The sequence below is a fragment of the Xenopus laevis genome, chromosome 8L (assembly GCF_017654675.1).
Source record: "Xenopus laevis strain J_2021 chromosome 8L, Xenopus_laevis_v10.1, whole genome shotgun sequence".
Lineage (NCBI taxonomy): Eukaryota > Metazoa > Chordata > Amphibia > Anura > Pipidae > Xenopus > Xenopus laevis.
Genome location: NC_054385.1, coordinates 123,727,067 through 123,740,275, shown reverse-complemented (window position 1 = coordinate 123,740,275; position 13,209 = coordinate 123,727,067). Strand labels below are relative to the sequence as shown.

Below are 13,209 nucleotides of genomic sequence, written 5' to 3'. Positions count from 1 at the left end.
TAATATCTCTCTGGCTGGGTGGCCGCCAGCTTCCTTTTTACCTCCCAGAGTTCTCCTATTGTGTTATAATCTCATTATAAAAATGCAGAACTGGGTTAAACCCCAGATTAAGTTTGCCCAGTGTATGGGGCCCTCTGACGGGCTTCCCAAATTGATATCTAGACAAAAGTCAGCCAGATGTCAATCGGGCAGGGTTAAAAATCCCTTTGGATCAGTTTGTTGATCCGACTTCCATACTCAATGTTGTAATCCAATCGTTGGGCTCCAGGGCCCACTATCGGATCAGCATAATATCGCCCCCCTCAAAGTGGGCATATTGAGGAGTAAAACACTCATTTTGGCGAGGTCACCAAACCAGCGGATCTCTACATGTCTGGCCATCTTTAGACAACAAGTCCAGGGGTGTGGCATAGGCAGACTTGGAGTATGGCATTCACCATGGTCTCCGTGGCAAATACTACTACTGAATGTTTTTTCAAAATTTTGTTTGAAAGTTTTCATTTTTTTTAATTTGACGTTTTTCGAAAACATTTGATAATTATATCAAATAATTATAAGCCTCTGCCACAGAATGCCATTAATATATATATATTTATATTATAGTTTTAGTATATATATATATATATTTGGGGGGTCCTGTGAAATTTACCGCCACGACCAGTACTGACCGTATACAATTTCTAGATGTAGAAATAAGCCGAAATGGTGACAAATTTGAATATTCTTTGTATAGAAAAGCCACAGATCGGAATACTTTGTTACAGTTTAAAAGCCAGCATCCAGAAACTATGAAAATTTCTCTTCCCATTTCTCAGTTCTGTAGGGTTTTACGTAATAACTCCTCTGAAGACACTAGAGCTATACAACTTAAAGCGATGGAGGACAGATTTCGAGTTAGGGGATACCCACGCAGGTTGCTTAAACAAGCCCTCTATAAGGCCAAAAAGAAGGTAATGGAAGGTGAACAGAATGATCGGGCCCTTAATAGACTCGTCTTTTCCTCACGATTTTCTGGGGTTTCTGGAAGAATCAAAAAAGTTGTACATAAAAATTGGAATATTTTACAGGCGGATAATGGATTGAAATCAGTGATAAACAGTCCCCCCTTGATGGCTTATAAAAGAGGTGTGAGTTTGCACAACCTTTTAGTTAAGACAGATCCCATTTCGAGTTATCAACAGGTACAGAGAGGATGGCTGGCTAACAGGAAGATGGGATGTTTTAGATGTCCCACTTGTACATCTTGTCGGTATATGTATCCTAGTCAGAGTTTCACACACCCCCACACGGGGAGACGATTTGCTATTAGATCCCACATCACTTGCACTACTACTCATGTCATTTATTTAATCACCTGCCCGTGCGGTCTTTCCTATGTGGGAAAGACTGATCTTACTTTGCGGCTCCGGATGGATGCCCACCGCTCGGCTATAAGCACTGCCTTTAGGGACAATCGTACAACTAAACCTGTGGCCAAACATTTTTTGGATAAGGGACACCGTTTACCCACGTTTAAATATATTGGCATAGACCATATACCGCCCCTTCGGAGAGGAGGCGACAGGTCCAAACTACTTTTGCAGAGAGAATGTTTTTGGATAAAAAAGCTTAATACTATGGCGCCGAATGGTCTTAATGAACAGTTGTCCCTTACTTGCTTCCTTAATCAGAGATGATGTTTATGTTTATGTACATTTATTATGATCTTGCTATGTTTTGCATTTTTGTTTTATGGGACATTAGGTTTGACGTATAATACCTTACTGGGCTGCTGTTATAGTATCATAAGGGATGAATCGATACAAATGCGCAACTATGTTTTTATAATATGTTGCCAAAAAAGGATCCAGATGAGCAACTTTGTTGCAAATAGCGAATGAACAGCACTCAGTGGGGTGATAGCTATTTCCTATGTCCTTGTGTGATGTGTGTTGGTGATTTCACTTCCTGTTTGGTGATAGAGGAGGGTATAAAATCCCAGTTTTAAACACATGGTGTATCTTGAGAACGGTCCAAGACCAGGGCCGAAACGTCGATACATGTAAAATTTTAAAAATTTTGATAAATAAATTAAACTTTTAAAAATTCCAGTGTGCGCTGCTTTCTACTGATGGATTTCTATATATATATATATATATATATATATATATATATATATATATATATATATATATACATATATATATATATATATATTATATACACACACACACACACACACACACACACATCTGGATAAAATAAGGCAGCCCTTGATATATTTTAAACATGATTTTAGGATTATGTCATTTTTTTATCTTTTATGTTAAAATCTGGCTTGAGATAAATTCACTTCAATTCTTTACACACACACATGTCTCCAGATGATCCACCTTAGGGTGGAGACCATGTTTTATGACCGGAGATCCTAAGCAGAAAGCCAACTCTTCCCAGTGATGTTTTAACCACAACTTCAGAGTTCCTTTCCCAAAATACTTATTATTCCATGTTATCAGTCCATTAGAAAATATTGCTCCAAAATTCTCAGTGAGGATGTGCGTCCACCCTAAACATATGTTTTTGTTTTGTTCTAAAAAGCAGGAGACTTTTGATGATGATACAGGGACATAAATTCATATAATTTCCTTTGTTTGCATGCAGTGGATTTGGTGCCGCCAAAATTTCTGCTGGATCCAATCCACCCTGTGATTCTGACCCAAAGAGGAGCCAATGTCATCCTCTCTTGTATTCTACACATGCGACCACTGATCTACAGGGTGAAATGGAGTAAGGTCAATCCAGCTGACCCTCTGGAGAACCTCATATTAATATCTAATGGACGGCACCACAAGAACTATCACAGGCTGAAAGGTCAGGCTTATCTGAGACGGAACCACCTCCTCGATGCCTCCTTAGTGATCAGAAATGTGACTCTAGAGGATGAAGGACGATACCGATGTGAGCTGGTGAATGGTCTTGAAGATCAAAGTTTAACTTTATCATTACAATTGGAGGGTAATAACATTTCCTCTTCCCCCCAAATATAATAAGAATATTTTCCTTGGAAATGTAATAATAATAACAAATGAGGTTGATCTAAAACAATATGCAAGTAGTAAGGATGTTGGCGTCTTCTGGATTCCTAAAAGAGCTGATACAAGTAAGGAATATCACCAGGGTCACAGGGTGCTAACCTCAAGATTACACCCATACTTATTCTCATTGATGACCCTTCTTTACTTTTTATAGGGGTGGTCTTTCCATATCAGTCCAGTGGAGGGCGCTACAAATTCAACTACGCGGAGGCCCAACAGGCTTGTGAGGAGCAGGACAGCAGGCTAGCCAGGTTTTCACAGCTTTACCAATGTAAGAATCTTGTCTTGTTCTGGAAACAAAGGTCTAAGACTGGGCAGCAGTAGTAGATTGGTCAATATATTAGAATTAGCCTATTATGTGCTGCTTATTACCCCCTGTGCAAATCCAAAAATGAGTGGGGTGTAGATGGTTCCCATTGATAGGCTGGAAATCAGTTGAAGAGCAAATGGCAGGGCTTCTTCTTCAGCTTACACATTATTCACTGTGCCAAGTATTTGGGTTTATTTGTACCAACGTCCATTGGGTAATTTCAGCACCTGTACCCCACATATTCTACTTTGCTGGCCCTTGTGTCTATACAACCTTTAATGGGTTGTTCACTTTTAGTATCATGTAGAGATGATGATGTATTATGATGATGTATTATTTGTGGTTTTTGAGTTTTTTATTCAGCATCTCTACCGTTTGCAATTTCAGAAGTCTGGTTAGCAACCATGCATTGACTTGAATAAGAGACTGGAATGTGAATAGGAGAAGGTCTGAATAGAAATATAAGTAATAAAGAGTATCAATCACAATAAATATGTAGCTTTACAGAGCATTTGTTTTTATATGGGGTCAGTGACTTCAGTGACGACTTAAAGATAACCACCCAATTTACCCGATGGGTTACATGGCAAAAATAGTAACATAGTAAGTTAGGTTGAAAAAAGACACACGCTTATCAAGTTCAACCTTTTAAGTCTATATTTTACCTGTCTAACTGCTAGTTGATCCAGAAGAAGGCAAAAAAACCCAAAAACCAATTTGAAGCCTCTCCAATTTAAATCAGAGGGGGGGGGGAAATTCCTTCCTGACTCCAAGATGGGACCAGTCCCTGTATCAACTTGTACTATGAGCTATCTCCCATATCCCTGTATTCCCTCACTTGCTAAACACCATCCAACCCCTTCTTATACCTATCTAATGTATCAGCCTGTACCACTGATTCAGGGAGACAATTCCACATCTTCACAGCTCTCACTGTAACAAACCCCTTCCCAATATTTAGGCGGAACCTACTTTCTTCTAATCGGAATGGGTGACCTTGTGTCAGCTGGAAAGACCTACTGGAAAATAAGGGATTAGAGAGATTATTATATGATCCCCTTATATATTTATACATAGTTATCATATCACCCCTTAAGCGCCTCTTCTCCAGTGTGAACATTCCCAACTTGGCCAGTCTTTCCTCATAGCTACGATTTTCCATACTTTTTACCAGTTTAGTTGTTCTTCTCTGGACCTTCTCTAATACAATAATGCATTGTTCCCAACATAAAAATTGAACACCCCAAACACTGTCCAGCCCACCACAAGCCCAACTATTTTTTAGTTAGCAGCTCCCCCTTTGGGAAGGGATGGGTGGATGCCAAGGAACACCATTGGACTATAAATATGTTGCCCGGTGTCTGAATATATAACCATCAAGCCAACAGGAGACAACATCCAAAGGATTCCATAGAAATCTATAATTCTGAAGTCTCTGAGCAAAGGTTTGGACTTGATGGACGTGTCTTTTAAGAGAGGCAGATTGTAAACCACTGTTGCTTAGTTATTTCTGCTTTATATTCCAGCATGGACCGATGGCTTGGATTGGTGCAATGCTGGCTGGCTCATAGATGGCACTATCCATCCACTATCGTATGATAATCCCCCGTGAGCCGTGCGGGGGAAACCTCCCTCCTGGTATACGCAGCTATGGCCCCAAGGACAAACTCAAGGACAAATTTGATGCCTTCTGCTTCACTTCGGATCTGAAGGGTAAGAGCCCAGTATATTTCCTTGATGCACCAGTCACATAACTCATTTATCGGTCCATGTATTTACATCTGAATTATATAGTAAATAAATTACCTTCTCTTTTAAAATATAGGGATTTTATAAGTTACCAAGGTGACTTCTAATATCCTCATATTTTGCAACAGGGGGTACTTTATTTATTATAATACACAAGTTTCAGTGAGTCATGTGACAGAAATGACATCACTAAGCTCCGATTATAACAGATGACATCACTAAGCACCATTTATAAAGATACAATTTAAAGGATATTCATGGATATTCATGTGTGTTATATAGTGAATAAAGTACCCCCTCTTGTAAATTACAAGGATATTATGTTACCGAGGAGTTCCATGGCCATACAAAAACACAAGGCCGAAGGATATCATTTACAAGATATTCATGGCTTGTGTGTATTATATGGATATACTGTACCCTATAAATGATCTCATACTCATATGAGCACAAGAAAATCTTGTGATGTTGCTCTGCTTAGAACTGACAAGTGAAATATCAGGTGACTCTTCCCTGCTCACTTCCATTTCTGAGAAGAGCAACCTCACAGGTCTTAACTCTTTTCACTTTAAGTTAATTTTCTGCAACCGTGGCCTGAACAGCAGGTGGTGCTGTTGTTTCAAGTTCATTACATCACTGAAAACGTAGTAAATTGTAAAAGTGCTTGGAAGAGCCCTATAGAAATTAATTTGTTACGAGTTCCTTCAAGGTAAGACACTATGTAGAAGATCTAATGCCTGTAAAAATAAGTCATATCAACTGGACTAGTGCTTTTCTTGAAGACGTTTTACCTGTCATCCAAATGGCTTTCTCAATTGAGAAAGCCAGTTGGATGACTGGTGAAATGTCTTCAAGAAAAACACAAGAAGTCCAGTTGATTTATTTCAACAGACATACCATGACCTGGATGAATGAGAATCTTCACAAACAAGACCTAATGCCTTTTAGAAGGTCCTAAAATTATTTTGCTGTGGAGCCCAGTGCGATCTAATTATACCGCTCATTGCTTATATGCCCTCCAGGGATTGTCTTCTTTGTCCATGACCCTTTGACCTACAACGGAGTCATTGATATATGCAAAACCCAACAGGCCAATATTGCCAAGGTTGGGCACCTCTATGCTGCATGGAAGTTCCTCGGCTTGGATCACTGCGATGGAGGCTGGTTATCCGATGGCAGTGTTCCTTTCCCTATCACAGAACCTCGCAAAAGGTGCGGAGGACTTCCAGATCCCGGGGTTAGGAGTTTTGGCTTCCCAGATCAGGAGAAGCCACTGTACGGAGTGTATTGCTATAGACCTTAAGGGCGACATTTAGTTTTATATCGGCTGGTGCTTTACGCCATTGGTAACTTTTTAACCAAATGAGGAGGACTTAACAGCATTTCAAACAAGGTTTAATGATGCATTTGAATAATCCTGCTCAGATACCACCTGATGTAACCAACCAAAATAGTAGGACCTTAGGCCATTCTCCAAATCGGTCACAACCTGCCCGGCTACATCTGACCACACCCCCAAATCTGCCCCAAACTTGCGCAAAGTTGCGACCATCAAGAGACCCATGAGTTACAGCATCCCTCCGTCGCCCCAGATCCTGCAAGTTCAAACCCAGGTGGAGACGCCTAAGATGAATTATCACTGATCTCCATGACAAATGAATTTAATGAATTTAAATTTCCGACGTCACTTTTCCTTTTTCAAGTTTGAACTGCCTTTATCAAGCTGCTCATTGCACGTCCAGTTGTAGGACCACCAATCCATTTTTTATGGGCTTAGGAGAGGGGAATGTTAATAACTGCGCTAAATCTCTTGCTAATACAAATATTCAGCTCCAGAGGCAGATCCAGCAGTGATTCCAGCTGTGAAAATAAACTGGCTGTGCAGAGAGATCTCCTGTACAGCACTGCCCCCTGTTGAAGAGAAATGGAACTGCCAACTGAGTTCATTGATTTTAGAGAATCTTAAAAAAAAAAATCACTTGAATTCGATCTTTTGCTGCCAACTTGCCAAGTATTCAAAATCACTGTTGAATCCGTTTTTTCCCTTCTCAATTATCTTGTTTACTAAAAAAGATATTAACAGAGTCTAGTAACCCACAGCAACCAGTCATATGTTTCAAAATAAAGAGCAGTAAATTCTCCCTGTTACTATGGGTTACTAGGTGAGAAAATAATAATAATAGGGTGTCTGGTTAACTGCTGAATTGAGTATTTAACCTGAATACTAAAAATGAACATTAAAATATCAGATATTAAATTTGCATAAGTTAAAGGGGAACTAACCACCTTATGGCATCTTATTGCACCCTCCGGATAGGAGAAAAAAGATGAATTCCTCTATAACCTGCCCAGTGGGGTTTGCCCATGTCACTTCTGTTTCAAGGCAGGGTTGGGGGTAGAAGGGAGGGTCTAGCAGTTAAAACAAAAAACATTGAGGGTTGGATCCCCTTTAATGAAATATAAAAAGGAAGAATGATCAGGAAGCATTATATGTGTCCTCTCCTCGTTTACCTGCTGATAGTGGAAGTAATAATTATGTGAAGTAGAGAGTGATAATCTGAGACAATTTGCAATTGGTTTTCATTTTTTATTATTGGAGGTTTTTGAGTTATTTAGCTTTTTATTCAGCAGCTCTCCAGTTTGCAATTTCAACCGTCTGGTTGCTAGGGTCCAATTTACCCTAGCAACCACGCATTGATTTGAATAAAAGACTGAAATATGAATAGGAGAGGCCTGAGTAGAATAGAACAAGATCAGTAATAAAAAGTAGCAATAACAATACATTTGTAGCTTTACAGAGCATTTGTTTTTAGATGGGGGTCAGTGACTCCCATTTGAAAGCTGAGAGGATGCCAAAGAAAAAGACAAATAACTAAAAAAAACTATAAAAATAAATTATGAAGACCAGTTAAAAAATTTGCTTAGAATTAGTCATTCTATAACGTTCTAAAAGTTAACTTAAAGGTGAACCACCCCCATTTAGACTATGCTTAGGGTCCTGTTGGTTGACATAAAGGAAGCACTGTTATGGAAGAATGCTTGATTTAATGCTACTTGCAGTACCACATCTCACCTGTTGTTGGCAGCAAATCCCTTCCATATAGAGCAAAGTTAAAGGGCATGTAAAGTCTAAAATAGAATAAGGCTAGAAATGCTGTATTTTGTACACTAAATATAAACATGAACTTACTGCACCACAAGCCTAATCAAACAAATGATTTATGCTTTCAAAGTTGTCCACAGGGGGTCACCATCTTGTAACTTTGTTATACATCTTTGCAAGACCTGGGCTGCTTAGGGATCGTCATAAACAAAGCTGCTTGAGTTCTGCATGGCTGGGAAGTAAGGCGGGGGCTCCCCCTGCTGTTCATAAGTATGATTGTTTCCCTGCTGAGCAGTTAGGGACCGTCTGACAATTCCTATCCACAGCAGTAAATGAAGGGAGAATCTCACTGCATACAGTCTGGTTTCTTATATAAACAGTACACATTTTTTAATTAAAGTATATTGGAGACAGGTTTCTTTTTCATTAAAGAAAGTAAAAATGGGATTTTATGTTTTTGCCTTTACATGCCCTTTAATATTGCACTGCCTCTGGCTTTTTGCCTATTAATATTGACGGGCCAATTTATTTTCCAGGCGCAAACTCACGGCGAATTTCCGAGTTTTGCCGCCTGCGAATAAATTTGTGATTATGTAGCGAAAATTCGGACACCAGTGACAATTATCGGATGCCCATTGACTTTACTGTTCGCTGGCATCAAAATCTGTGTTTTAGCGAATTCTCAGCTAAACGGGACCAATTCACCCATCACTACCTATTAATTATTAACCAGGAGCAAGTCCAGGGATCCCTCCATGCTGCTCCCTGTTTCTCTTGGAGGGCGTGTAATGGAATTGCTGCAGTGTTCCCATACCTCCCAACTGTCCCGTTTTTCAGGGGACAGTCCTGATTTTAGCAGCTCAACCCACAGTCCCAGATTGTTACTGAAATTTCCTGACTTTCTCTTTAATCTTCCTGCACTGAACAGCCAGAAAAAAAAAAAGTTTCTAAAACTTAATTGGCTTTTGGCAGAGAGCCCAGAATACGTGGCAGCTGCACTTAAATACTTTTTTAATAATTTAAGATAAGCAAAGAAACAATTGTCACAATTTAAGATAAGCAGGTCTCTTGGGGAAACTGTGACTTGCAGCTTAAAGGGAAATTCACCTTCATTAGCAAAACTTTAATAACACATAAAAACCACAGAAATGTGTTCAAACTTTCAGAATCTGCCTAATTTGGTAAAATGAACGTGGTAATTAGGGGGTGTGGATACAAAAACAGGCTTGGTCAAAAAATTGCATTTTTTTAATCTCTCGTCTGTGTTTTTAACCTTCCCATTCTCTCTGCTTGAACCTGTGCATTAACTAGATTTCACCACATGGTGTCACTGTTAAAAAGAAACCCAGCTGCCCCAAGTCACATGACTTGGGGCAGCTGGGAAATTGACAAAATGTCTAGCCCATGTCAGATTTCAAAATTGAATATAAAAAAATCTGTTTGCTCTTTTGAGAAATGGATTTCAGTGCAGAATTCTGCTGGAGCAGCACTATTAACTGATTCATTTTGAAAAAACATTTTTTCCCATGACAGTATCCCTTTAATTGATTGCACACAAAACTCCTTGACTTGTAAAACAACCTGCTTTAATGAGTCTTGTCCACTTGGTGTCACTGTTTCTCAGGCCACACTCCAAGTATAAATATAAAATACATTCATTAGAAGCCCAATTTGTCCATTAGGATGATTGTTCTTGTTACAACACTAACTACAGCAGAACTAAAACAAAGCACCAATAGGAGCGCAACGTGTTAAAGTGCACTACAGAAAGGCCTGGCCAGGTGGCTTGCAATCTAAATAGTAATGATACTATATATTAATAGCTAATACAGAGCACCAGGATATGTAGGAGGTAAATGTAACCCAAAAGTTTACAGGGAAGTTGCTAAAGAGTTCCATAAACCTTCAATACAAAGCCTGAGAATGCTCCATGATAACTTCTAATATCCTTAATGATTATGACTGGGGGTTATAATATCCACTGCAATATAAAATAACTTTTTTGGGGAAATATCCTTAAAACACAGGTAAAACCACTTCCTCTGTCTGTGACAAAACCGATGTTAAGGTTGCCTGCCTGCAACTATCTTGCCTGTAGTCAGCCCTGAGGTTTAATGTTGTCACATTTCGATTGCGAGTACTATTCTAAGAGCTTTTGTAATTTACAATCATTACTTTTTAATTCTAAGATATTAAAGGATACAAGTACTGTTAATATAAATACATTGTGTTACAACACCTGTATTGTACATTCATTATTTTTTTTTTTAATTCCAAGATATTAAGGGATACATGTGCTGTTAATATAAATGAATTTTGTTACAACAGCGCCACCTGCTGGTCAGTTTCCCACCAGTCTGACGACCAAGTAGTCAAGGAAGTTGTCAGGAGAAAGAAAGAGGCTGCTCTGATGTTCTTCTGCTTAGGAAAACAATTAGAAACCTTTCTCACACCTTTCCTAAGCAGAAGAACATCAGGGCAGCCTCTTTCTTTCTCCTGACAACTTCCTTGACTACTTGGTGGTCAGACTGGTGGGAAACTGACCAGCAGGTGGTGCTGTTGTAACAAAATTCATTTAGATGTGTCCCTCATTATCTTGGAATTAAAAAATAAATAAATAATGAATGTACATTGCAAAAGAATAGCCCCTCATCAATTTTACATTCACTTATTTTAAAGGTTTACTTATACATTAATAGAGGAGGGGTCACAATTGGCTAAGGCTGAATGCCTTTAGGGTGAGTGCTTATTTGTACTCTGGGTACCCCTGGAACTATAGCAGGGTGACTGTTACCCCAATTTTTCTATATATCTGTAACCTTGTTATGAGCTAAGGGGGCCCAGCCTGAAGGTCAGTTAGGGGGAGATTTGGGGTGAGTGCTTATTTGTGCCCTGGGTACCCCTGGAACTATAGCAGGGTGACTGTTACCCCAATTTTTCTATATATCTGTAACCTTGTTATGAGCTAAGGGGGCCCAGCCTGAAGGTCAGTTAGGGGGAGATTTGGGGTGAGTGCTTATTTGTACCCTGGGTACCCCTGGAACTATAGCAGGGTGACTGTTAGACCAGCGTTTATATACCCCCCTATCACAAAATATAAGGATATCGTAAGTCAGAGAGAAGCTCCATGACCAGGTCCAAGGTCATTCAGGTTATGGAACCGCAAAGTGACTTCTAATATCCTCATTTATAATATACAGACTAACATTATAAAAGACAAATATTACAGTTAATATTAACCTGAATAGTCAAGGATGGCAAGAGTTACTATACTGTTTCCTTCCCTCCTCCCTATGATCATATAAATAGAAGAGACTCAGCAGTATTTTTGGCACGTTTCCATTTATTGGGGGCTGTTGAGCATGTCTTTGCTGCAGTAAAGTGGAAGTGAAGCAGTTAGGTTGCGTTTGATCTGGCTGCAGTCTATACATTAATTTGTCCACAGAAATAACCTCCGCCCCCTTATGGTGCCACTAATTGTGTTTTGAACCCATTGTTGGTCTGGAGCCGCATCCTGCAGCTGTTGGGTCCTGGAGATATTTTCAGAAAGGCTACTTATGGCCAGGTGGGAAACATATTAGAGCAAAGATTGGAAGGACACAGGATCTCAAACGATCTGATTACTGAAATGAGGCATCTGTGAAAAGAAAGGGAAGGTGGTGTGAGATCAATTATTAGATACAAGGCCATATTTTTTTTGGTATTTCTGTTGCATCAAGTTGGCCAATGCCTTTAATTTAACTATAAATGTTATTATTTCCTCTGGTTCCTTCCTATCATGAAGTTTGAAAAGCTCAAGGTTGGTCTTTGATTCTACTCACTGGGGATGCAGCTTAGTTGGGGTTCCTCCCAAAAACCATCTGCTTGGCACCTAATGATTGGTGAGTTCCTCTGAAGGAAACCATCCTTGCAACCGTATCCAATCACCGAATTGATCTGATAGGTTGATTTTGGCCTGCCGTACATGGTGGCATTGGGGACATCTGGAGGAGGACCACAGGACACTAGAGAAGAGGTAAAGGTAAAGATGTTGCAGTTCATCAAGCCCAAATATTTGGACTTATTTCTAAATAATTTATTGCAGTTCAGTAGGTTTTCTAGCCTACCAGACTAGTAAAGTCTCAAGTCATGGACCACAAGACCCTGACAATGAAATTTAACATGACATGATAAAATAAAAACATGGGCTGGGCCTAAATACATTGATTTTAGAAGACACAGTGAGCGACTGGTAGGAATACTGATACTTTTTCTATCTTCCATGATTGCTTTTGAATGTACCCACCTTTTGCATGTTAACAAAACAATCCTCTTGTTTTCTGTGTGTCTTCATTATTCATTCATAACCTTTGTATGCTGCTCAGGTCAGTATACCATGACATGCTGGGGCCACTTTTTCATGAAATGCTGGGGCCACTGTTTCATGAAATACTGGGGCCACTGTGCCATGAAATGGTAGGGCCACTGTCAGGTCTTTGGGTCTTGTGTTGGTTAGAGTGTCCTCCCCTTGTTTGAGCTGCCAGTGGCTTTTTGGGGTTGGTGGATCATTGCGTGTATTTGGGGATTTATCCCTAGAACCTATATTTCTGGGCTCTGTGCTATTGTGTGAGTAAGTTTCTGATTCATTCCTATTCTGTACATGCTAACCTCCTGGTTTTGACCACTGGCTTGTTATTTGGACCTGTCTACTTGTCTGCTCTCACCTCAGAGATTTATCTTCCATTCAGAGTGCGGCATGAAATGCTGGGGCCACTGTGTCATGAAATACTGGGGCCTCTATGTCATGAAATGCTGGGGCCATTGTGTCATTTAAATGCTGGGGCCACTGTGTCATGAAATGCTGGGGCACTAAGTAATAAAATGCTGGGGCCACTTTGTCATGAAATGCTGGGGCCACTGTGTCATGAAATACTGGGGCCACTGTGTCATAAAATACTGGGGCCACTGTGTCATTTAAATGCTGGGGCCACTGT

The 13,209-nt window shown here is 39.8% G+C and overlaps 2 protein-coding genes across 4 annotated transcripts in view; one reads left to right on the top strand and one right to left on the bottom strand.

Moving 5' to 3' along the window:
- Nucleotides 1-875: 875 nt before the first annotated feature.
- Nucleotides 876-3,398, top strand: LOC108699118 (hyaluronan and proteoglycan link protein 2-like). Its single transcript, XM_041573980.1, has 3 exons — nt 876-960; nt 2,641-2,994; nt 3,229-3,398. The coding sequence occupies exons 1-3, from the start codon at nt 876-878 to the stop codon at nt 3,396-3,398; spliced, it is 609 nt and encodes a 202-aa protein (XP_041429914.1).
- Nucleotides 3,399-11,559: 8,161 nt separating this feature from the next.
- bcan.L (brevican L homeolog) overlaps nt 11,560-13,209 on the bottom strand; it is a 34,870-nt gene continuing 33,220 nt past the window's right edge. For 2 of the 3 annotated variants that reach the window (XM_018228716.2, XM_041571937.1), the window contains exons 13-14: nt 12,058-12,240; nt 11,565-11,873 (exon numbers count right to left, since the gene is read on the bottom strand). In XM_018228716.2, the coding sequence (XP_018084205.1) occupies nt 11,857-11,873; nt 12,058-12,240 (200 nt within the window). In that variant the 3' untranslated portion in view covers nt 11,565-11,856. 3 annotated transcript variants of the gene reach the window in all.